Here is a 27,614-nt window from a genome sequence, read left to right on the forward strand (position 1 = left end):
TTACTCTCCACCCCCCCCACCCCCAACATAGCGAACTTAGAGCAGAAATTAAAATGGAGGGAGCAAATCCAATCATTGGCTTAGCAAAAACTGACCCAAAGACCCCCAAGTCATGTGACTCAACAATGACGAATGGTTGGCACATTTTGCATGAAACAAGCTAAAAAAAAACCTGCTATCTTCCAATGCTTTGCTTAAAAGTCTGTCATGTGACTTGGTGTCTTTGCTTCCCGAATGAAGTCTTCACTCCCTCCATTTTCTCTTTTCTCAATGATAATGAGTATTTAAAAGGGTACACACCCCTGGTTGGTTTTTAGAGTTTCAGAGGCACACGGGTGCAGAATATGTCCGATCCGGCGATCTAGGATTGGGGGAAATTTGAACCATCTGGGGAAATTTTGCAGATTTGATTTTTTTTTTTTTCCCCAAGTGTCTTTTGAATGCATTTTCTTTTGCATCACCACTCTTTATATTTCCATTAACTATTTGCTGGATAATAATTTACGTTTAATAATAAATATTAGATAGGATGTTTTATGGTTATGAATATAAAGAAACAGAGACAAAAATTCATGAAACAAAATCCTATCTCAAAATTAAGTTTATCACTTAAGAGAATGATTACAAACCAAAAAATAAGTAGAATTATTACCTTTATTTCAAACATTTCGCATTCATCATTGTTTCACATTCAAACAAAATTTTCTCATATATTGATGACTGAACAATATGTGATTCTGAAAATTTTAAAAAACTACAAAATCTCATCTCCATGGGACCGAGGAAAGTTCTGAGTACATGAGTTAAATTTTATCATTATCCTCTAAATATTTTTTATAAGCATATACATCTATGTCCGGATATTCTTCTTGTAATGCTTCCATATCTAAATTAGGGAAGGCTTTGAATATTTCCTTAATATGCATTCTGTCTCTCCTCTTCTGTGCTCTTATCAGATTTCGTTCCTTTTCTTGAAGCTTCAAGAGGAATTCAGGCACAGTGGGATTTACAGTCTCCATAGTTGGAAAGAGATCTTCTTCTAGAAATTTCTTGTTTTCTTTTAAAGGTATAAGATGCTCTTCTAGCGGAACTCTAAAGAAAAAAAAAGTACAGTACTTAAGTCTCTAAAATAATCATACGTACAGTGTACCCGTGCACCTGGGGAAGTCATAAATTTTGACTATGAGCGAGTTTGGTCATGATTGTCAGCGAACAATACTCAAAAATCACAAAAAATACTAACCAAATTTTACGAAAAGGAGAGAAATTTGTGCATTTTAGCTATTGTTTACTCTCTTACGCTCCAGCCAGTCAAGATATTTTACATATTTCGAAATCTAATTGCATTCACTTTTGTAAGACTAGCTCTCTTTTTTTACTAAGTAATTTTACATTAATAATTTTGTGTTTACCATTATTTTTAACCCTTCTTACATTTCACATGTAGTTGAAGACTTGCACGCCGTCATTTCGCCATACCTACTTGAAAATTTTAATCCATTTGCATCCAAGTCAATTTGAGCCAATCTACTAGCAAAAATATCATTAAGTTTCACTGGTGTTTATTTTAAATTTACAAAGATTTTAGAAAATAAAATTTGTCTTTAAAAATGAAGAACATTTAGGAGGGTGATAGAATGAAAATTGTAGAATTTTTATCATAAAATATTTTTAAGTCTTGCAATGTTGCAAATTAATCAAATTAAATTTTTTTTCATTATTTGTTATAAAGCCTTTCCTAAAATTTTGGCGATAGTATCAGGTAAGGCAATTATTAAATATGTGTTGTCTTATTAATAATATGTTAATAAACAACCAAAAAGCAAAGTTTTTCAAATTACTGTGTTTAGTTTTTTACATCTTGGTAATATTTCAATCATTTCAAACGATGTAAATTATTTTGATGTTTGCAAACTTACAATGATTTTTTTTTTTAATTTTTTTTTAATTTTATTTTTTAAATTTATTGTGAATTTTAATGTTTAATAAATTATATATACATATATATTGAAAAACAGAAAGCTTTTAAAATCAGTGGTGCAGCTACGGGAGGGGTTTTGGGGTTTTAACCCCTCCCAGAACACAAGCACATTCATTTCCTCCGTTAAAATCAAGGGCAAAAAACAGTATTTGAGCTTATCCAAGCGGAATAGGTTTCAACAAAATATCTTACTGATTTTAATGATGGGGAAGCAATCAAAAATCACTTTTCAAATTCTTAAATATAAAAGTTTTATTCCATGATGAGCAACCCACGTCCACCCTGGTATAAGATAGCTAAAATGGTGTCAATAAAGCTCTACAGACTATCATGGTCCCTCAGCACTTCCATCACTGTACAAATCCTTTTTAAGGACATCTACAGAGAGGAAGCCTACCACACACCAGATTTTCTGAGGCTCTTAACCAATTCTCATCGAAAGATCGAAACCGTTATTAGCTAGCATTTGACAGTCATCAAGACATGAATGTATTTGAGGAAAAGGTTTTAAATGATAGTGAAAAACACAAAAAATGAATATAAGATTAAAGTAAAACTAATAATAAATATTCTATACTTTTTCCCACTTTCTTCGTTTCATAGTGATATCAATACAAATTATTGCTTTTAAGCAGTTACTTTGAATGAATAATTACTAATCTGTAGAAATTCTTTGATATTGAATAATTACGCATTGTAAATGAATGGGGAAGAAAGCAACAATTTTTGATTTTGAAATCCCTCCCAGAAAAATTTTCTGGCTGCGCCACTGTTTAAAATTACTAACTTTTAATTGTTTGATTATTTTTTTCATTAGTTTTTAAAATAAAATATTATCAATAAAATCCTGCAAAAATAAAAATATATTAAATTTTAACACTGACTCAATAGTTCCCTGTTTTGCCAATAGTTTTATATTGTTATTATTGCCAGATTAGAAGATTCTTTTATTTAGGAAATTCATTTTTAAATTGAGACCTTCATTCAAGTTTTTTAATAATTGGAATAGTATTATTGGGTTCCAAGTCCGAGATTTTTCTGAGGAAAAGAAAATAAATCGTTTAAATGTAAATTTTGAACTGGAAATTAGGCTGAGCCCAGCTGATGAACCCCCATTTTCAGAAAATTATATTTTTTAAACTACTGGCACACACTGCAATAAATGATACATAAATGTAAAGAGAAATATACCAAGTTTTTTTTCAATTAACATGAGCCTTTTGTTACACCACAAATGTTTAATTTGTAATCTAGTTCATTCCACTTTTCACCATGCGATTTCTTTTCATGGGGTAATGTCAAAAACAATTTGTGAACTGTAGTTAGTGTAGAGAAAAGGGGCTGACAAGAGTCCATTTCAGCCTATTCAGAAACTATAGAGATGAGAGTGGTTTTAAGTTTTAAAAGTTTTATGGGAGGTTCAGGGCCTACTGATCAAACTGACAAGGGGCTCACTTTGACTTTCTTTAGCCCTGTTCAAAAAACACAAGTTTGATTTTTAAAACTGCACAAGTCCCCTCCTTCCAATAAATGCATTACTGGGGGGGGGGGGGGGTACATAACGCTCCTTAAGGCTAAGTGTTGTTGAACATAATAGTAATTTAGTTTTAAGGTGAAGTTGAATATCGCCGTGCTAGCTTCCTCTCTCAACATTGTGCATTGATTATTTATTTAAATTTTTACTTGAGCAATAAAAGCGAAAATGACTGCAGCAGAAAAACTGATCCATCTCAACAGTTAAGTGATTATTTTGACCCACTTGATGAGCGTCAGAAAACTAAACCTTCCTAATATCTTTTTTTATTTCCTTATTGTAAGCAGTTAGTTCCATAATAGCAAAATATTTTGGTTTTCAGGTTTTAAAGAATCTTTTTTTTTTAATTATTAAACAATATGTATTCTTTAGCAGGCACACAAGAGAGAAATGTGGTGTTCACATTAATTATTTTACCATAAATCCAACTTACTCATTGTGTCGTCCAAAATAATCTTCTTTGTAGGCATGGGGTCTTTCTCCAGTTTTACCAGTTTCTAACAAATAGTAAGCTTCATCTCTTTCCCTAACAACAGCTTCTAAATTTTCCATACTGATTTCAACCTGCATTTATAACGACAACATTTTAACAATATTTATAAATACAAACATTATTTTTCATTTCACAATATATAATTCATGTACCATAAAACCAATCTTCAGCGAATGCCCAATAAAACACTAAATCTCTCTTCTGTGATAATGTTTTCCAGCCCCCATAAATTAGCAAACAGCTCCACTTCAGCCTTCACAGGGTTCGTACTCAATTTCAGAAATAAAATGAAGGAGTTTTGGAGGAGTTTTGAAGGAGTAAAATGAGATTTTGAAGGAGTACTAATGGGCTGTCCTTAAATGATGTTGCACTTTTTTTCAACATATTTGACCCCTTCCCCTTTTGTCACACTTCACGCCTCCTCTTGTCACATGTCATATTTTTATAATCATATTGATATAATAACTGTATGGTGTCACTTATTGTCACTCTCTCTCCCCCCCCCCTTGACAATTTCATGAACCCGTCTCCCCTTCAAAGCACTGCCCTTTTTACAATAACATAACTGCAATTTACTAAACAATTGTTTTTTTAAACACAATCACTTAATGTAGTACATCTTCTTATGTATTTTTGAATAGTTAAATAATGATTAGAGAACCTGAATTATGTTGCTCAGAGTGTGGTGGAGAAAAAACAACATAATCATAAAACTTGAAAAAATAGCCAAGCACCATTTAAGCATGTATTATTTCACTTATGAAATGTCTTTGTCATATAACAATATTTTCACCTTCAACTTTTATGACTTCTATGATCAATTTGTAAATCACATCTTTTTGAAAAAAAATAAATACACGAAATTACTACATTAAATTTGCCCTTATACCTTCGCTCTTGTGACGAAGTTAAGTTATCGATCGAAGTATTTTATGTTACTGTCATAGAGGAAGATTATGTAGTCTTAAACTAAAAAAAAAGGAGTTTCGAAGGAGTCAAAACCAAAATGAAGGAGTCTGAAGGGCCCTTCGGAAAAATTTCTTAAATGAAGGAGTATTGGAGGAGTTTTGAAGGAGCATACAAACCCTGCTTCAAGTTGACAAATTTTTGTGCTTTAAACAGGGTTGCCAACCTTAAAGGAATAATTTGAGGAGCATGTGTGGTGATTTTGAGAAGCCATTCAAAAATTTGCGGAGCAGCTCTGTATTTTGTAAAAAAATCAATAAAAATAACTAAAACCACTCATCTAAAATTGTTTTAGAGCTTTAATAATCATTTTAAGTACTAGTATAAAAATAATTACTTTCAAAATTAGTAAAACAGTTTCAAACACTATTCCAATCTTTGGGTATAAGCATCTTTATGTTTCCATATTTACATGTTTGACGTGATAATGGCAAAATATAAACTTGAAAGCGTTTGGCCGAGAAATGCGAAGCAGAACAATTTCTTTGCGGAGCCGCAGAGTTTCACCATTTTTGCGAAGCAGTTGGCAACACTGGCTTTAAACCTCTATAAAATGATATTACTTTCAAGAATGATCAATTCCTTTCCCTCCACAGCAATAATTCAATTGCAAAGAAAGAAAACAGTCAGGCCCGGATCTATAAATTTTGAGTCCCCCTGCAATAAAATCTGTTGGGCCCTTTCCCCGAGGTCAGTAGAGTATATTTGCAATGTTAAAAAGACTTAGAGCTCTTTTTTTCGATTTTTTAAATGCTTTCTTCGGCTGTTGGGCCCCTTGAGGACATGAACCCTTCTCCCCCCCACTGCGAGGTCTGTAAGTACGCAGATCTGGGCGTGAATACAGTTGAACTTAGATATATCTAACTTCCCCATACTGAAATTTTCTATAAGGTTCATTCAAATGAAACCCGGTCAGTGCGCCTAACTTCACGTTAGATGTTAGAGGATGTCATGTAACTGCGTGTATGGAGGCACCATCTAATGGTCAGGGTTCATACTCTATTTGGATGAAAAAATTCCATGACTTTTGCAGGACTTTTTCATGACTTCATGAAAATTTTCATGACCTTGTTACACGAAGAGAGTAGTACTATTTAATATCAAACTTGCAATTTTTTTTTTAGAAATGAGCATTAGCAAAACTTCTATGTGAATGCCACTGCCTGATTGAAAAAATATCAGTGTATACCAAAAAAACTGAATAATTCTTACCTGTTTTCATCATATAAGTTTAAGTTAAAACTACAGTGAATGATGCTTAAATGTCGACTATTTTTTTTAAACAGGCAGAATGATAATGATTGGGGAAAAGGTTGAATTAATCATTACTAAGTTTCAATAAATTTGCTTCAAAAGTTGTCTTTTAATGTCAACTTGACAATTTTTTGGTTCTTTAAAATAAAGCCACATTCTTTAGTAAATTCATGTTTCAATACCAGATATTTATTTTTTAAAAAATATAAACATTTCATAGTAAATAAATCTTTTGATTTAAATGTACTTGTTTACTTATTTGTACATTTTCAAATGCATATATAAATTAATAGGTTCAGAAATTCCAGAACATGTTTGAATAATGACACTGAACGAACCAGTGGGTCGCATGGATTAGTTTTGCGGGCGTTATTGGGCACTACTGTGTTTGAGCATTAAAATTCCCTAATTTCTGTGTTCTATCACCTGACTAAAGATTGTCCAAAACCTTCAACAAATTGAGATAAACTCTGATAAATTTTAAAATAAAGACTTAGGAGTGATAGAAACGAACTTGGATGCAATGTTTTTTGAGATCGTTCAATTTTCCAGTTTAAATAGCTTTCATGGTGCACACAATACTAAATCACTCAAGATTTCTAATGCTTTTTTTAGCTACTGTTACTTTTTTCCCAGAACATTTTTCCATGACTGAAAATAAATTTCCATGACTTAGACTGAAAATTTCAATTTTCCATGACTTTTCCAGGTCTGAAATTTGCTTTTTTTTTCCCATGACTTTCCAGGATTTCCACGACCCGTACAAACCCTGATTGGTAGAGAGACTGACGCATGCGCAACGCTTAATGTTGCACAGTGACAGTGTGGTTTTACACCGAAGAGAAAGTGGCCACACAAGTTATCGTCCACTACAGATTATTTCCTTGTTTTTGACCACAAGAGCCCACTGCTTGTCGGATTCCTGGAACGGGTAATCACCATCAATGCCCAGTGTTATCAAGCAACTTTACAGAATCTTAGATGGTAGATGGGCCGTTAAGTCGAAACGGCCAGGCATGTTGTCCAAAGGTGCACACACACGGCCAATGCAGTGAAGACGACATTGCAGCAGTTTTGGTGGAAAACGCTGGAACATCCACAGAACAATCCGAACCTTTCACCGTGTGACTTTCATGGGTCAGATGTCTTTGGACCTCTGAAACAAGCTATTCACAGACATCGATTCACAAGGGACGATAAAGAGTGTGACTGGGTCCAGGCTTGGATCCGACAGCAGCCTACTAGTTTCTTCAAAGATTTAATCGAACGACAAATGTTGCAGAGATAAATGGGCCAACAGTTTTGGCAACTGTTTTTCAGTTAATAAAATCGTAACCATTACTTTACACTAGTCACCGGGTTTCATTTGAATGCACCTTTTTTCTATCATACTTTTAGTTAATCCCCCATGTTCATCACATAGAAAAACTATTTCCATACATGGAAAAAATCTCTATATATCAAAATTATTTGGACGTAGGTGGAATATTTTATCAGACTTTAGACCATTTTCTTCACAAAAATTAAAGTTAAAAGAGAAAGAAAGCTGAGTGGTTGTCATTACGAACCCCCACAAGTTAGCCAGTTGAGGTTTAGGGGAGGACAAACTATCGGAGAAACTTATGAATTTTAGAACAAAACCAAGTCTTTTTCAATTCCATATTGTGTCTTGTCACCTTGTAAAACCAATTTCTAGTAATTCCCTTTTTTTTCTGACAGCTGTTCTTTATTCTTAAATCTATTAAGCTTCAGTAAAAATCTAAAAATTTCCAAGCCATCGAAAAATGAAATGCTAGACGTGTTTCAAACATTACGTCTTGGACTTCAATTTTCAAAAAATGTTTCTGATAAAGTTTTTAGAAGATTCAATAAGAGCAAAAATTTCTTTATGGTGAACTTTTTGTAAAACTGGCTATACAACAAGACTTTCATAGTTCTTTTTAAAGAATGCAACTACGATGACTGTAACCAATGTCTGGATCATTGTTTATTTAAAAGCAATAAACAATTTTTTTTTCTTTTTTTTTAATTACTAACTTTTAAACTTGCAAATAAATTAGAAATGGAGCTTTGTATAAAAAAACAGATTTAACTTTAATGTTTTTGTTAAACTGTAAGCTTTTAAACATGCTCAGCTTATTAACTTTTAGTGGAAGCTCAACCAGGACGTGTGATACTTCTTGAAAAAACATATTTATCTTGTGCAACATCAGGAAGAGCCAAAGTTAAAAGTAACTTGTTTATTATGGCTATGATATATACAATGACATGTTAAACGAAACATTGAGAATACACTCTTTACAATATTAAGTAGCTCATTATACTTTAAATGACTTCTGAAGCAAACATTCTAAGTCAAAGTACGAAACGTTAAACATATTGAGCTATGATATTCATGTCAAGAGCAGTAAGCCGAAGCAATTGGCAGAAACGGACAGACTCAACTGAGCTGCCGAAAAAAAACAACCAAGTCCGACTTGAGTTGAAATTGAAAGGGAAGAGAATGAGGCTAAGTGCCGGAGCTTAAAAGCTACTGGCAATTTGCACATTCTGCTGACGCGATCTTGTTGCAAGGAAGAAAGAACGAATGAGAAAAAACTAATGCAAATTAAGGTTGCCAACACTTTTGGAAAATAATTTACCTCCTTTCGTAACAGTTTTAGTAGTAATTACGAAAAAATTAAGCTTGTTTCTATACATCAAAGTTTCTATATATCGAGTTTTCCCTCGCAAGTTGCTACGTCCATATATGGAGGTCCAGCTGTATTCTTATTCTGAACTCATCAATCTAAAATGGTCAACTGACTATTCCAGACTTATAAGTCCATATCAGAGATGAAACTATAGTCTCTGGATTTCATAAACGGGCTGTCGGTGCATGCATTAATGAAAATGATTCTATAAAACCATTCTGCTGAAAACATTATGAAAAATTCAGCTTAAAATAAACAAAAATTATGGAAAAATATTCTTTGAAAAAAGTGTCCAGAATAAACATAGTAAATTCAGTAATACAACAAAAAGCAGTAAGTCAAACAGATAATGGAACATGCACTTGAAAGATTACAAAAATAATTAAACTTTTGGGTTTCAAGCAAGGTGCATGCGTTGCATCTGAAGTAAACAATGTGTATCAATAACATCTAGCATTTACATTTCAGAATGAATATAACAAGCTTTCGATAACTTTGTAACAATATCACAAGACAAATGTTCATCTCAGGCCCGGACTGGCCATAGACTTGACCGGGACTTTTCCCGGTGCGCCCTCTCGAAAGGCGCCCTTCTGTTCTTTTCTTATTTTTCGAAACAATGTTTTAGCAAAATGGAAATAAATTATGTGGAACAAAGAAGTGATTTTGCATGTGAATATTTTCACATGCAAAAGCAATGGTCTTCTTATTTATATAAACGTTCCCTTTTATTGCCCCCAATAAAGGCAATTAGTCCCCTCTCGTTTCGTAAACGGTCAGCTCCCAGGGCATCGTTTGTGACTTATCTTATGCTCCAAGTTTCAATTCTGAGGACAAAAGCGGACCCATGGTGTTTCCTCAATAAAAAAGGGATGTGAGGGTGAAAGTGACAGCACATATCTATGGTCAAGAATACGAGAATGGTTCGATTTATTGACTGTACTTAAGTTACTGTAAAAGAGCGGATAGCATGACTCCCTGTTCTGCTAACGATCTTGAGTTCAATACAAGCCAGTAAGAAGACAAATAATTTTAATTTTTGAAATCTGCCCATTAAAAATAGTGTAATATCGAAATAAGCCGCATAAAAGCAATATTTTAGTGGATGGATGAACACGATGACAGAAGTCAGATGTCATATTTTTTGTCACTTCACAAAATAACTTTTAGGACAAGACTGCACTTTGATTCCTAGATTTTGGAGTCATGGCGCCTTTTTTGGAACTAAGATATTCGCATGGCACCCTTCCCAAAATAAAAGTAGGACTTGTAACTGGCAGTCAAAAATAAATACGAGTCGTGTATCTGCATTGAATAGCTCTTATTTATCCTGCAGAGGCTCTGTAAAAAAAAAAAAGTTTCACAAATAATAAGTCTAAATTAATTGAGAAAAAATAGTTAATTTTCGATGTGGTCCTAGGAGGACTGCAGGACTCCCCTGGGCACATTTGAGGAATTACTGGACTAAACACAATAAAGATGCCGAAAAATTTTAAAGATAAAACATTTTTCGATTTTAAACTAAGTTTTGTCAATTAAAATCATTACAAGTTCAATATCTTTGTGTTCGAAACATATTCCAGTTTTTTTGGTTGGATTTAATTCTTTCACTGTCTTTTTAGCCAGATGTGTGTACAAAGGAAGGGGGTCGTGGCATAACCTTCGGCATTGAAATTGTTAGGAGTTAACTTAAGAGATTTTTTAAATCTCATTTTGGGGGTCAAGTTCTTGGGAGGGGGAGCCTTGCGTAGCATTTGGAGGAGGTTCGTCATTGCCCTGGCGGATCCAGGTGATTGTTTTGGGAGGGGCCATCCGAAATCTTTGAAGAAACTCCGAACTCCCCAGAAATTTTATTAAAATAAAATTTTAAAAACTCAATTTTCGGGGTATTGAGACATTAGGTGAGGGGGTGAATTTAGGAATCTCCCTCAAAAATGTTTGAAAATTTAAATTTCCAAGTAGTTTTTTTTAAATTAGGAAAATAAAAACGCGTTTTGTCTATTTTTGATGATATACGGAGAAAGGTCAGGTTTCGGGAGCTGGCCCCAAAATACTTTTTGAAAATAAAGCTTAGAAACCAAAATATTCTGTCATTATACATTGAGAAGTTAGAAGAGGAGGGGTGCTCTCCTATAGCTCTTCAGCTATCCAGCCTAAAAATACACCTTTATGTAATGTTTGCTTGCATTAAAGGAAGTGTGAAGATGCTTAGAATCCTTCCTTCCTGGAAATATTTTGTCTTTGAGGCTCTGAAAATTCGATTTTTAACTATATTTATACATATTTTAGAAAGGGATGGAAGATTCGTGAGCTCCTCTAAAAACCTCCTATTAAAGTTATCATCACGATATAAACTAGGGAGGGAGGGGGTCCTATCAAAAATCGTTTGTAATTGAAGTCCCAAAAAATTTCATTTAAGTTGCTTTTAAACAAGTTAAGTGATAAGGGCTGGATAGGCTAGTTGACATTTTTTCCAAATAAAAGACTTAAAATGCAATTTTTTGCTACATATCAAGGCATTTGTGAAAACGCATTGGAAAAGGAGGTTCTCGCCCTAGTTTCAAAATTAAAGTCATAAAAACGAAAATTTAGGCTCTCTTTGATCTTGTGATCAATAGGTATACTCTGAGAACAGAATCATTTAGAGATCGTCCAAGTGTCTGTAGTTGGAATCAAGAAATGATGTAAAAGATGGAGAAAAATTTTGGATATTAAAGTTTTGTTTTGAGGATAGGGACGTAATTTATATCCCAATTAAGGCCTATACTTCTTTTTCAGTAAAACACATGTGTTAAATTTTGTTATCTTAAAAAAATTCATACAATCACAAGGCTTTGGGAGGGGCCATGGCCCCCCTCTAGATCCGCCCCTGGGTGGGGGGTTGTCGCCCTTATGTAAAAAAAAAACTACAATATTACCTCAAAAATATTAATATTTGAATTCCTGCATAAAATCATAATATTATTAAATTTTATGCTGCCTTTATATCATTTTGGGAAATTTTTTAATCTGTGTTTTCCCTCAGATGAAGCTCGATATCGCGCCCCCCACCCCTCACTATCCTGTTGACTTGTGAAGGTTATTATTGATAAACTTTGCATCAATGAAACAATGCAATTCATTATGAGCAGAACGAAGTTTGAGTTTGAAGAAGGAATGTATAACGATGTTGTTAATAAGCAAAACGCAAAGCTATTACTTGTGACGTCGCGAAGGGGGGGGGGTGTCCGCCTCGGGTTTGACTGTCTGGGGGGGGGATACCCAAAGCGGAATTACAAGTTTTTGATAAAAATGAAGCTGAAATGCATTTTTAAGACTTCTAATTTGAAAATTTTACAGGGGATAGGCCTGCCCGTACCCCAATATTTCCCACCCCACACCATGGAATCAATACGTACTAATATACTCAGAATTAGGTTCATATTGTCAATACTTAGACCTAGTAGTAACCTCTTATAACAAAAAAACTGAAAACCCATTAGCTCTCCATGTGTGTAAAATAAGTTCAAAATAATTACGAGGCCAACAATTTCACAGACCCCCTTACTTTTTTAATCTCTCGACGCACACATGCGTCTTGGGTAAGTTACATAAAAAGCATTCATAGTTTTTATTTGCCTTATGTATATTATCCCACATAAAATTTTGTTTTTCACAAATACAGTTGTTTCTGAAAATTGTAATATTTTCATGTTTACATAGAATTTAAAAACTTTTTTTTTTTTTGCATTTAGAGGGAGAGGGGGGAGGGGTGACATCACTAATTACCCCTCCGAGTGTCACCCATGCTAGGTACGCTACTGATATTACAAATATTAATAAGAGTCAAGAAAGACTATATTAGAAATGTAATGTGAGAAATATCAAAGTAACCTTATTCGTTTTCTATCTGCAGTTAGTTTTTACATATCAGGATAGTATAAAGCCTAAAAAATGAACAGCACTTTTTTTCACAGAATAAAAGCTAAAGATTCTAACTATTAAAGCATTTTATGAGGGTCTTTCGAAGCATTCTTGTGCAGTACAAGAGCTTTTGACTAGCTATCTTATGGTAAGCAGAAAAAAGGGAGCATACATGTAGACCACACACTTGTTTTATGGTTTTAAATGACGCCTTTTAAGACGCTTTTTACGGACAAGGACCTGCGATGCTTGGGGATTCGTAGCAATGGATTTCTACTGGATAAAGGAGGACAACTATCATAAATTTTATCCAGTTAGATGACAGAGACAGAGGTCTGATTGCTAGTACTTGCATGAATCGAAGAGTCATTTGGATCAGATTTTAGCATTAGCATAGGCGGATTTAGGACTGAGTTCCTGGGGGGGCAAGATTTTTTTTTAAAAAATTTTAGCAACACTTTTATTGCCCCCAACTCCCATGTTTTTGTCTGTTTCCTGTGATGCATAAGTCCATGCTTTACTTTTTTGTGTGTCGTTTTCATTAATGTGTGTTTTCATGCTGTCCTTTTTGAATTGACCTTAAGCTGGTATCAAGAGAGTGACGCAGGCGTCCCTTTTAAGTGGGAAATAGAATATCTCCAATTTTAGGGGGCCGAGGGTTTCTCTCCTGGAGAAAATTTTGTAAAATGGATATAAAATTCTGCATTTTGAAGCCTTATAAAGGTTAACTGGATAGACATAGAAATTGATAACTAGATTATACAGTTGTACAGTATTGTTCAAACTTTGTAAGAAACAGCCATTTTAAATTTGAAAGAAAAAATAATCTGTAGATTTCTCATTACAACAACCTTTTTTTAATTATAAGTAGTGCAAAAAACGAAAAGGAATAGAGGTGTATCATTTTTTTCCCTTAACAATATGCAGTAGAAGTAATTGGAGCCCACTTTGCTTAGGATTTTCAAAGACTTATCTAATTATTTTCAAGGACTCTAGAATAAATAAAATTATTTAACGCACTTCATTTGTACTTTCCAGTCTCTGATATTTTTGTATTTGATTGTAAATTTTTACAGTCCTGTTCTAACTTTGTGAGAAATAGCTATTTTAACTTTAAAAGAGAAAAGAAACCATAGATTTTTCATGACAACAACTTTTTTTCAGTTGCAAGTGGGGCAGAAAACGAAAGGAAATAGAAGAAGTGTGTATTTTTTTCTGTGCTAAACAGATAGATAATATGCAGAAGAAGTAAGATAAAAGCAATCAATACAAAAGAATTTCCAAAATACTGCATTCGGAATTGAATACATAGCAAGATATGAAATATGTGAGTCACAAAAATTTATATCAAATAATATCAGGGTGGCGACAGATCAGGGAGATCAAGGAAAAGTCAGGGAACTTTATTAATCAGGGAAAAATCAGGGAAATATCAGGGAATTTTGAAAAAATAACAAAAAATCAGGGAAAATTAATTTTATGAAGAAAAAAAAATTTTTTTTTTTTGCTTCACAAAATTAAATACTCTAATTCCCTACACATTTTCCGCCAATTATCTGTTCAAAAAAGTAAAATTAATGAGGTGTGATTATACACTGCTGCATATTTGTGCATCTTTTTTCCTCAACGTCAAAGTATTGAAAGTTACTTATTAACCACAGGATGAACTTATTAAGATTGCTTCTGTGTCTGTTAGGTTGTTTATTTTACCTAGCTTGAAATTTCCTTTTATACTTTCAATGCTATGTAAAATAAACAACCATACAGGCAAAGAGGAAGCCTTCATTAATGCCTTAGCTTGTTGCCTTTATTCCATTGTCTCGAAGTAATTAAGTACTGTAATCACGATTTCAAGAAGAAATCTTTGGTGGTTTTTGAATTAATACTATAAAAGCTTAAAAGTTATTACTTCTTTGGGTTTTTAATTTAATTGCTAAAATAGAACTTTCAATTAAAAAAACTTTGTTTTTTGCCGTTATACTATTTGTTGTCGCTGCAGATTATAAAGGTTTTCTTTTCTTCAGACTTAAGTAATTTTTTAATTTTATAACCAAGTTGTATTCTGTTATATATTTTGATATTAACTAATTGCTTTTTTTTTCTTGCATTCAAAGTTGTTTGTTACAAAAGCAATCTAAGATATTTTTTTTCGTTACATACTGAAATCATTTGAAATAGAGTTAACTTGTGAACTTAAGTAAATATTTTTATTTTTTTATTGTTAAAATGCTGTATTCATTCATTAAAACCTATATTCTTGATTAGAGAAAAGCTCCCTATGAATGGATGTCAAATGGTTTCATCTATTTTGCATAAATATGTCAATTAGTTAGATAAGAATAACTACATTACTTCTATTCTTTCACTATTACTTGTTATTCTTGCAACAATTATTATACTGTTTGAAAACTTAGTTCAAAATAATTTCAATTACTTTTAGTTCTATCATAAATACACATATGTTTTTAAGAGTAATTTTAATAGTTTCTTAAATTTCTTATGCTAAGTGGTTTCTGGAAGTAAAGTTTTTTTTTTTTTTTTTTGAATTTTCTATAATCTTTCCATGTATAAAAATTTAATATACTGTTTTGATGGTTCTTCTTTCCTTCCAAAAACATTGTCTTTTTTTTATAACCATTTTATTAAAAAAGTAGCATCTTTTTAAAATATATCTTTAGTTCAACAACTTTACACAACTTAAAACGTTTAAAATACTGCATTTAATACAAACATACAATGGATTTCAAGTAGAGCAAAGAAAGAAAACCATTATCATTGGTAACGTAAATCTGGGAAATTTGGTGAACTTAATCAGGGAAAAGTCAGGGAACTTTTTTTCACAGTTCCTGTCGCCACCCTGAATATGTTACCAACGTGAGAACTATGATTTTTACACTTTTAATACAGGATGTGGCAAGGAGCTAAATTTGACATATTTTGTCATTCCTCCCCCTCTACCATTTTTTAGAAATTTTAAAATTTAAGGTTTGTAGCCACACGTTTCCAAATATTCAAGCACTTAAAAATGAAATTAGTTTTTTCAAGCAATTTAATTTTTTAAGGAACGAATCACGAATTTTTTTGGTAGTTAGGGGCCCACTTCAAAGCAGGGGCCCTAAGTAATAGCTTTTTTATCTTATAGGCAAATTTGGCCCAGTTTGTAATTCACTCTTACCTCAAAATTTTTGCTTGATTTTTTTGTAATTTTTACGAAAATTTGTCAGTTTTTACGGTTAAAGGATTTTTATGATTTTACCAATCTTTGTTAGGTTTTTATAGACTTTTATAAAATTTCAGCAAAATTTTCCGACTCAATTATTTACATTTCAATAATGACAAGGACTGACTCACTTAAACTTAGATGATTATGACTTACCTTACTTTTTAAACAGTTTTTATAAAGTAAGTAAAATTGTACTCTCCCTCTCAGTAAAAAGATTCATTGAATCAAAACACTTAGATAACTGAAATTTATTCAGTTTGTGATAGTATTTATTTTCTCTCTCTCTCTCTTAAAGAGAGAGAGAAGGAAAAAAACTACGTTTTTTAGAATTTCTCAAAAGGCCAATTAATCTACTATGAACGTAAATATTATGCACAAATAATACTTTAAATGTGGACACAAATCATAACGAGTAGATCATTCTGTTAGCGCGAATGGGGGAAGGAGTTTCCCCCCTTTGCTTTAGGTTCTAATTTGTTAAAATAATCGTCAATTATTATAAGTGCTGCATCTTAATGTATAGCTCGTTTAGCCTATATTTTCATTCATATACTTGCCCAAATGGTTTTCAGTTCAAAATAGTGAATTTAGACACATTTTCAGCACCCAGTGACAGCTGTACTATTTGTATTTAATGTTCGTTTTTTTTTTTTTTTCTTTTCTCCCATCAGAAAAGGACATTTGCTTTTCTCTTCATTTTCATTAAACTATTCAAAAAAAAAAGTCATGTTTTTTGTTTTAAGATTTTGGAAGATGTGTTATTACAATATAAAGTCCTCCCAAAACTGGGGGGGGCATTGCCCCCCTCTGCCCCCCCCCCATAAATCCGCCCATGAGCATTAGTGAACAAGTAATTTTGAAGCGGCAGCAAAATTGGATACCTTAAGTCAAGGATATTTCCAACAGTAGGTTACTCGTTTTCATTTTCTTTTTACTGCGAAAATATTTTCCTTCATGTATAATCTTAAATTATAGAATTACGATCTATGATTCATAATTAACTGTAACATGATCTATAAGCTGCGAAACGACAAATAAATGATATTGCAAAATATTCGACAATACATATAGTTAAGAAAACAACATACTTGGATAAGTTGAAAGATAAAATTTAAATGTCTTGTGTTAGCAATTGAAAACTATTATTTTAAAAAGTAAAAGAATATTAAGATCAAGCCTGTCCATGAACTATTTTTTTCATTCTCCCTCTCTTTAAAATATAATTGGTTCAGTTTATGACGGCTCTTTCTAAATCGCGTCAGTTTTCAAAAACAAAATTTTACATTCAAAAGGGTTTCGAAACTTTAAGACAACAATGATATGAAAATGAATAGAAATGCTTAAAATGTTCGTTTGCTATATATACTTTAAAAATATAACACTTTGGACAGCGAGAATTTCTGAAACGAATTTTCAGAAATTAGATCCTGATCTAAGAATGTGGAGGAAAAAAATATCATCACGAAAAACCCTCCTGTTTTCTTATACTGCGGAACAAAAAACTTGTAATTTTACTACGAAAAAAATAAGGAATTCTTAAATGAAAAATGAAGGCAAGAGGAAAATTGGACAAGGACAAGAAATTTATTTGTTTTTCTTTTAAACTGAAATCTTTGAGTTTTCATGCAAAAGTTTTATTAATTAATTAATCAAATTAATTCATTTATTCCTTATAATGGTCACAAACAATAATAGTAATTTTAAATGTATATCCATACATAAAAAATTATTTCTCAAATAATTTCCCCCAAGATATTTGCTATGACATGATCATGTTACTAATAAATAATTAAATAAATATAGGATTGGAAAAAAAAAATCAGACTTTAAAAATAGACTTTAAGGACTCTAGATTTACTTATGTTTTATTTATAAAAAATATCTATTGCAAACATTAAGAAAAAAAAGATATTTTAACTTATTTTCATGGTAGCCGTTACTTACATAAGCCGATTTCATTACAAATGCATAATTCGTATCAAATTTGACGTTTGAGATGGAAAAAAACAATAGTATAGCTGTACTATAATAACAGAACAAATGCGTAAACATAACTCGAATAATCTTTTGATTTTGGGGACTGAAATTAATTAATCACTAGTGTCATGTCTGATGTCCACACTAAATTCTTCATCTTAATTACTCTTTATTAATTTTCATTTCTGATAAATTATAATATTTCTTGATTTACCCAATTTGTAAAATCAAGTTTCCCTTCATGACTGAATGCTTTTTTTGTATTGCTATTCATCCAAAAACATACCTTTAAAAAAAAAAAATACATTTATAGAAACTAGTAATGGCCTGATATTCATTACCACTCGCTCCTACTCTCAAAATAATTGCATAACTAAAATGCTTTAAAAGAGCACCATGCAGAGATGCAAAGATTTTTAACAATCCAAAGAAACAAAATTTACAAATGAAATGATATTTTTAATTTATTCTTTTTGAGTTTTGAACTTTAGCACAATAAATAAAGTGTAAAAAAAATATTTTAAAACAGTCTTTGAAAATAGACAAAAGTTTGAAACGTCATGTGTATCTCTTTTTAATTTTAAATTGCAGAAGCATTTTGTCGAAAATGACAAACTAGCATATGCAGGGACAAAAAAAAACTGGGCATGAATATCGATTGCACGGAGAAAACCTCGTCAGCTTAAGGAATCGACAAATTCATGTAACAAAATGACAGCATCATGTTTTAAAACAACAGCAGATACCAGTGAAAAAAATTCTGTCAACAACACACAAAAAAAAAAAAAAAAAATACTGCAAGAGATGTTGTTACTGAATGCTATTGAACTAGTGAATGATGCATTTCAGAAGAAAGACGAACAAGCAATGAATTTTCGGAAGAAGTGTCTGTTGAGAAACATTCAGCAAAACTTCTCATTCTTCGAAACTAGAAATTATTTCCCCCACCCCCAACCGCCCCCGACGTTATTCAAATTTTCAGGGGGTATTTTGGTGGTCTTTCCTCTCTTTTTTTAAATGTGGTCTCTTTCTAGGGGGTAATCATTAATATTTAAGCGGATGCGCCAACACTCTTTGGGGGGAGGTCTCTCCTACTATTTTTGAACTTGCAAAAAATATTCATGTTTGGAAAAAGACTTCTTGTTTGGACATTTTCTGCTACAAAAAAAGGCATTCTTTGGTTCTCAATGATTTTTTATCCTTTTAAAAAGTCTGCACTAAATCTTAATTTCTTTGATATTATGGAGGCTCAGTCGGCGCCCTTCAACTCAGTTTTCCCGCGCCCCGTCGACCACCCAGTTCGGCCCTGGTTCATCTTCAAAGTTAAATACAAGATCCAGTGCAGAACCACTAGGTTTAGCAAAAGGACACACATAACTTTCAATAGAATAAAACGAGCTGATGTGCGCATCACATGACTTCCTTTTACACCAATTTAAAGTTATTTCCCCATTATTGGGAATTTTAAATGTGATTCAATAGTTAACTCTCTAAATATAACCAGCAACGGCCAAATTGAAACCAGATTTAAAAAAAAAAATCGCCAAATTGGCGACAAAAAGTTTGGCGATGCATTGCCAAGTGTTTGCATAAATTATAACAAAACTAGAGTTTGCATTGAAATTAACATTGATTTCCCCCTCAAAAGGTGTAAATGTGTTATGCGACATACATCCGTACATACATACATCACGAGAAAATTTGTTGTAATCAACTCGAGAATCATCATTATGGACATTTCGCATGTCTGTACGTTCTTAGGCACTTATCCGCGTGTGGTTGAGTTGAAAAAAATTTAATATTCATTCTGGGGAGAGCAAAATGGAAATTAAGACCGAATTTTGAGTGATTTTTTTTTTCGCGAATACAGTCTTTCCTTTTTTGTAAAAGGAAATAAAAAGTCAACAAAATCACTCAAAATAATAAACTTCATTTTTATCCTTTGTGCTATTATTGATAGAACATAGGTTCACAGATGTTGACTTAATTTATGCATTGCAGTTTATGACATCTTTATTTGTCTCCTAAATTATAAACTACAGTCATTGTGTTTGAGGTTCATATATACACATATATAATTTTTAAATGTTTCATTACTCCAAAAATTAAAAAAGTGCTGTCATCATTTGTTCTCAGGATTTATGATTTATCAGATTACTAACTTTGGTTGACTTTCGAATGTTAAAGAAAATTAACCAATTAAGGATTAGCTGAGCGGGAAGTCAATAGAAATTTTACAACTCACAGAAATTATGCTCGCTTTAAGCGGGGTTTGCTCGTTAAAAGCGAGTTATGCTCCTATAGACTTAACATTGTACCAACCTAGTATTTCTGACTTCCTTGCTAAATCCGGGTTCTCGTTAAATCAGGGCTCGTTATAAGTGAGTTCCACTGTACTTTATTTGTGATTCCGGTCTCACTTCTTCAAAGCTAGAAGATATAGCTTCAAAAAAACACCAAGAGATAGCAAAATCGTGCAAAATTAATTTATAAAATGATTGTTTTATCAGATTCTCAAAACAGCTGCATCAGCAAGCATGACTGAAACAGGTAATTTACATAGGGATTCTCAATCAACTATTCGTCAGACCAACACCAATGCGGGGGATTAATTCCTCAAAAAAAAAAAAAAAAATGAAGTTTTGTAGAACATGTTTTTAGTTTAATGCCACAATTTTCAGATTGCAAATCCATAATTTTATCTTTGAAACCTGGCAACTTCTACGGCAGTAGAGATGAATTTCACTACCCATGGTGGAAGCAAAAAAATACAAAAGTGACTCTCTAGGTGCTCTTGCATTTTTTTTTTTTTTTTGAACATGTTTATAGAACTGTAACTAAACGATGACTAAAATGTTATAATTAACTTGTGTAGCAGTTCCCTAAAATGCAAGAAAAACTTTTGTTGTAGAAAAAAACAAATGCGCTTGCAGATTTTTCTGATTTGTGGGCTCAAAAAAGATTGAAAATTGATGGTAATAATGATAATCACAACATTTCATTTGACAAATAAATTAATTTACTTTAGAAGTAATTATTAACTGAAATTAATCAAAAAAGAACAATTGAAAGTTAACAGACAGTCATTACCTTATCAATTCTTTCAGGACTAGGAAAGGCTTCAACTTCTTTCTTTGATGCATATTCCATAGTTAAAAGCATATTTTTTTCTTTGTACAAGACAAACCTAAGTGAAGCAGAAAACATACGAGTTAGTTTATGTTTCTGTCAAAATACAAATTTTATAAGCATTATTATAGTGTTGGAAATTTCCAGTATAATCCCATTTTTAATGGAAAAAGACATCTTTTATATATTATAGGGACTTATAAATTACAATTCTAAAAGAAATGAATCAAAAAGCTGAATTTTTGGGAAAGCTGAATGATTTTTTTTATTATTATTATAGCATAGTATATTATTTCAGTTGAAGAAATGTTTAATAAATTTAATTACTCATTCAGTAACTCATCTGAAAAGTAAGCTCTTGTACAGCAAAATTTGAAACAATGCTAGCGGGCACGAGTGTGCCTTTTCTTCAATGGTCACCAACATATCATTAAGCAAAAATATTGGGTGTTGACTTCAAGAAAATTTTCACACATTTAAATAAACTAGTGTCACTGGTAGTTAAAATTAGACAAATTGTGTGTGACATAACGAAATTCATCATGATTTTTACATAATTAAGTTAATTTAAATTCAGTTGAATACAATTCATGTGTGCGTGCATGAGAGAAAAACCATGTGAGTATCCAAAAACCTTCCTCTTAAATTTGACATGAAACAATTCGGTTGTGTCATAAAGGAGCTTTGACAATTCTACCCTTTTAAAACTTTAATTTTAGCTATTTTAATTTACTTAAAAGCTTCAAACAAATATAATCGTAACTTTTGAAAAAACCAAACCTTTCTACTGGTGTACAATTTAAAACTTTTTTTTTCTGTAGGTAAAATAGGCAATTTATGAAATAAACAAGTAAATTTAAAAAAAAAAGCTTGTTGACCTCAAATTTCTATATTGAACTTGGAGAGATGGTTAAGTCGATTAAGCATAATTTATTTCATTCAACAAAAATGTGTATAATCACCTGTGCAGTGTGCGTATGCATGCCATTAGTAAAAGAACCAACTGCTAAAAAAATTGTTATATCCAATTTTTATAAAATATATCTCCTGCTGCTGGAATTTTCGATGATTACAATTCAAGGTTGTAAGTCATTGAGCAGTTTCAGCAAATTGGCATAAAAATGTTTATATTTTCTTTACCATTACGATCATTTATACAATGTACTGGACAGCCCGGTTATCATATCCAAAGACTGCATTCGTTCTTATTGGAACTCATCAGTGTGGAATAGGGAATGACCAAGCTGGAGGCAGATATCATTTCATTGAAGCTGAGAATGCTAACAAACTGGTAGATAAAGGAAATTTATCTCACCAGCGAGTGTCTGCAGCATGGTGAGGCTCGACTCGTGAATTTAAGATAAAGCTTGAATATTTAGCAGTAAGTTACCGCCCCCAAGCCAGGATTAAAGCAGAACTACATGCAATATACCAGACAGCTCATTGAAGTTCATTTGCATCTCCCAGCATTTATAACTGAAGAAAGACTTTTTTTTAGATTTGTTTAGAGATATTTTGAATATAGATAAGCTTATTAAAAGAAGTTCGACGGAAAATGATCATCTTTACTGATAATAAAGCTGAAAGTCTCTCTGTCTGGATGTTTGTAGGATGTCTGTATCTCTGTGACGCGCATAGCGCCTAGACCGTTCGGCCGATTTTCATGAAATTTGGCACAAGTTAGTTTGTAGCATGGGGGTGTGCACCTTGAAGCAATTTTTCGAAAATTCGACGTGGTTCTTTTTCTATTCCAATTTTAAGAACAAAACTATCATAAGATGGACGAATAAATTTCGAAATTATCATAACGTGGAACCATAACATGGGCACAAGCCAATTGGCGAGATACGAAATTATCATAACGTGGAACCGTAACATGGGTACAAGCTAATTGGCGAGAAAATTCACCACACATTATTTGTAAATATAAAGGCGAATCAAAAGACCTTTTAATATTTCTATTACGGGCAAAGCCGTGCGGGTACCACTAGCCTAACATAAAGCACAATTGGATTTCTTCCCAGTTTTCAAAAATCTTAATATAATTGCAGAATTGTGACCCATGAGATGGAAAATTGACATAATAACAAATGGCTGTCCTCTCCTAATACATTAATTTATTCAGATGTGCTTAACAATTTATAATGGCATAATGAAAAAAGAAATTACCACAGTTTGTGAAGATCTGCATTACTTTTAATCCGCAATTCATCCTTAGTCCATGACCTACCTAAAAACAAAGCATGGAAAAGAAAATCCTTTACACAAATTTCATTTTAAATTATAAAACATTAAATTCCATGTTTAGGAGTTTTCACATTTGAAGCACAATTCATTCAAATACATAAATATTTTAGTCAGAGGTGTCCATCAACCCAAAGAGCAATGGTACTCCCCTTCTGAATACCATAAAAAAAAACTAACAACAAGAAGCCTTCCGCCCTTCCAGAACACAGAAAAAACCTCTAAAAACACCATCCTAAAAATTACAATGCAGCAGTCTGCACTATGACCAGGGCCAGATTTCGAAGTATGGAGACCCCAGGGGCAACGAAGGAGTGAAGGCTCCTAATCAGGGTTCGAAAAGATCATCATATTTTCGAAAATACCCGATATTTTGATAAATTATAGGGGTTTCACCAACTTAAAGGGCTAAATCCTTTCATTGGTAAAAAAAATAAAGAGCGCCCCCATGTAATCTATTGCTAATAGAAAATTATAACAGATTTTTAATGATTAATTCAGAATTCTTTGTTATTATTAAAAAATGTCAAAAAAAGGGGGGGAGCAGGAGAAAATCGGCGTGTTCAATAGATATTTTCGTTAAAAAATTTCCATTCAAGTCATTTCGTCAATTAATTTTTAAATTTTTGAGCTCAAGAAGTGAGAAGTTGTAAGGATGACCTGCAAAGTTAACCATTTTTCGGATTTTTTTTAACTTACTTTATTTCTCTTCAACTCATAGGTACAAATTACAAATCAATGAATAAAAAAAATTTATATATATTGCCACTGAAATGCTCGATCAAATAAAAAATTGATAGTAAATAGATACAATCAGGGCTTTCTGATATATCGATAATATTATTTTTGTGCAAGCATTCTTTGTAGAAATACAAAAAAAAAAAAATGTCTGGGAGAAAAAACGTAAAATTTGCTGACCCGTGAAAGTTAGGATATTTTGTAAAAATTTTGTTGTGGAGCCCCGCCTGTCCTCCCCTAAATCCGGCCCTGACTATGACTATCCCCAGGGGTGGCTCGTCACTATGGGCTGCCCCCCCCCCCAGAAAAATTGTGCACAATTAAAATAGATTATTTAAAAATAACAGTCAAAAAAAACAACGAATTGGGGGCGTCAAACAGATTTTAAATCTTTAGCACTCTGCATATTGCTAATAAAATATTAAAAGTGTTCCGTCTGTTAGCGTTCGCGCTTACAAGCTTTAAAAATGATTCTTTGGGGCATTTGGACTGCAGCCCCAGCCACACTTCGCTCCTAACCAATCACAACGATTCAACCAGACAAACCAAAACCACAAGTGCCTCACCATAATAAAGCCTGCATGGGCAAGAGTTCCCTAGCCCTTGGAAAAATATCTTCACCCAACTGCCAACAGCAGTAGAAGGGCAACAGAAGTAAAGATGGGAAGGAATTTAAGCATGTCACTTGCACGGCATTACGTACTTGTAATAACAGCTCGGAGGGCAGAAAAAGGGGAGCCTATGTGAATGAGAAAATGTTTCTTTTCCCCCGTCCCTCTTTTTTCTTTAATCTCAAAAGCGGCTGTTAATATTTGAAAAGGGGATTTACAATTTTTGCAGTTTGTGATTACGAAAAATATAATTTGAGAACCCAAGATCTCAAAATTCAAACTATTTTTGTTGTTGTTGTTGTATGTGTGTTTCCATGTCATTGGGATAGCTAAGGATTTTTTTATACTGAAGATGCAGCTTCAAAGTATATGTCATATTCAGACGATACATATTCTTTCCAGAATAAAAGGATATGTATGAAAACTAATATTTTTATTTCCTTAATGGCTTCAGAACTCAGCTCTTTGAGTTGTCTTGTTGCTGTAAGGTGGTGCTTAACACTTGTGACAGCGGTCCTGAATATATACAAGATGCTCAATGATGCCTTAACAATGATGCCTTGAGAGGGCTCCCATAGAATTAATATTTCAATGTTAGAGCCAGTGCTAATTAGTGTCACTCCCCGCCAACCCAGGGGTTGGCGGGAGAACTAATGTTGCTGAAAACTAATGATAATTTTTATGAGTCTCTTGAATCAGCGGATGCAAAAATAACTTCAAATCTTTGAATGAGCACAGCAAGATTTGAAGCGTAAGATTTCTCAACTACACAATTAGACATATAAGGAGGGTTAAAAAACATGCTAAACACAAAATTACAAATGTCCAAATGGTAGAATCACATTTCAAATAGTAAAGAAACACGAGCGAGTATTATAGAAGCGGATGCAATTGGCTTTTTAAATGCGTAAAAAATTGGGACTGGCGCATAAAAGCGTGAAAAACGGCCAAGATGCGTAAATTTAACACCTAATATGTAGAATTTGAGTGATATGTATGTTCTTGAACCCCAAGTTCATGACCCCTGATTTTTGAACATTTTTTGCTGAAAATCATGAATTTTCACGTTTCTTTTTGATCATAGTCGAAATCCATGACTTTCTCTGACTTTCCAGGTACGTGGACACCCTGTTTTAACCTCCTGTTGCACTGATACCCCATTTCAGAAGCTATGAGCATGCTAATGTTTTCTGAGTAATTATTTACTCACCTGTTTCTTATTTCTTCTTCTCCAAAGTTTTTAGGATCATCAAAGAATTCCATCAAACCCCATCTTCGACAACTTTTCCCAAAATATTTTACTGTACATGGATACAGTAACACTTTATTCCTATTCAAAAGTTGCGAACACATTTTCCTCACTCTAGTTGAAAGGAAAATAATACAGAAAATGACAAATTTGATATACAACAAACAAGGCAGAAAACTAATAGCATATAATAAGAAAAAACATTAAGTTTGCATTGGGTATATTCAACAAATATATTGGGTCACAGCACAAAAGATTTTGGCCTGAATTTGAACTTTGAGAAAAGAAAAATAAGAACAAGAGCCAGGTGTGCCCAGAACTTTTTCTTTTCTTTTTTTTGTTGCTGTTTGAGAGGGGGATAGAAATGTTTCCGTTGCCCAATGAAATACCAAATTTTACTGAATAATTGAGTACAATCAACCACACATATACTGAATTGATAGGGAGAAAAACTAGATGTAAACAAAGAAATGCGCCATTTGGTAACGTCAATCGGTGTGTTCGGTTTCAACAAGAATAAATTGATGCCAAGCAGAAAGCAAATGTGAAAATATTGGTTTCCCATTTTTACTACTCTCTAGAATCGAGAAACCAGTTAAGCAGGCAAACTTTCTGGCAACCTGTTTGTTTACTGCCGAATAAGGAAAATTTTTGGACACCCCTAAGACTACCATTGAAAAAATAAATAAATGTATTTCAATTTCATCTTTCGAGTCTCTTTGAAACAAAAAAATTGATGGTTATGATTGTAGCACAGTTAAAAATTTCCTTGTTAGCACCCGAAATTCAATTAATGAGGCAGATGATGTTGAGAAAGTTTCAAGCCTTGGTATGAAAACGAGAGAATCTCCAAGCAATTGTGCTGGGAAATCGCAGGCATAGCATGAATGCTTTAAGGATGATAGAAACGAGTTATTTCAGTACTAAAACACCTATGCATCTTGGATCCTTTTTGGGGCTCTTATGTCGTAATGATTGCGGTATGGCAAATCGTTTACTGGGTGGAGGTTTTTTTTTTTTTTTAGGTCTTAAAGTTTGGGAAAATTTCGATAATTGGGAATCTGGTGATCTTTCTTCATTGGCGTCAATCTTTGGCTCCAGCGCCCGCGCGAAAGGTATTTTTCTTTGCAAATCTAAACAAAGAGACTAGAAACATCTATTTACATAGGGTTACTATAAATCAGCAGGGTTACCAAAATAAAATTATTTGAGCCAAAAATGAGACGACAACGCCAAATTCCCAATTATCGAAATGTTCCCCCCAAGTTTTTACGAAGACTAAAGGTCTTAATCGTCTTAATCCAATATCATAAATAAAAACCTGAAAGAGAAAACAACTGAGGTTGAAACGAGGGGAGGGGAGACTCTAGAAATTTGAAGTAATATACTTACGTGGAATGAGAGCGTAGAACTTTAATAAAACTCATCATTAAACACCACAGATGGAAGAATCTTTATTACTTCAACACAAAAATTATTACTAGCTAACGCGTGTAGCAAAGCTTTTTAAAGTCTTAAATAAACAGCTTTGAATGCTTTTAAAACACTTCATTCATTAGTTCATAACTGATACATTTGCTATCCATAACGTTTTGCATTTGTTTTTATCACGGTTTTGG

General features: G+C 32.8%; 1 protein-coding gene across 1 annotated transcript; it reads right to left on the minus strand.

Moving 5' to 3' along the window:
- Positions 1 to 652: 652 nt before the first annotated feature.
- On the minus strand, positions 653 to 27,614 carry LOC129223749 (39S ribosomal protein L47, mitochondrial-like). Its single transcript, XM_054858109.1, has 6 exons — positions 27,388 to 27,614; positions 25,957 to 26,109; positions 23,323 to 23,379; positions 21,115 to 21,211; positions 3,949 to 4,079; positions 653 to 1,092 (listed from the first exon to the last, which is right to left on the minus strand). Exons 1-6 carry the CDS (start codon positions 27,423 to 27,425, stop codon positions 804 to 806), a joined length of 765 nt encoding a protein of 254 aa, XP_054714084.1. The 5' UTR covers positions 27,426 to 27,614; the 3' UTR covers positions 653 to 803.

Source organism: Uloborus diversus, chromosome 6 (genome assembly GCF_026930045.1).
Source record: "Uloborus diversus isolate 005 chromosome 6, Udiv.v.3.1, whole genome shotgun sequence".
Lineage (NCBI taxonomy): Eukaryota > Metazoa > Arthropoda > Arachnida > Araneae > Uloboridae > Uloborus > Uloborus diversus.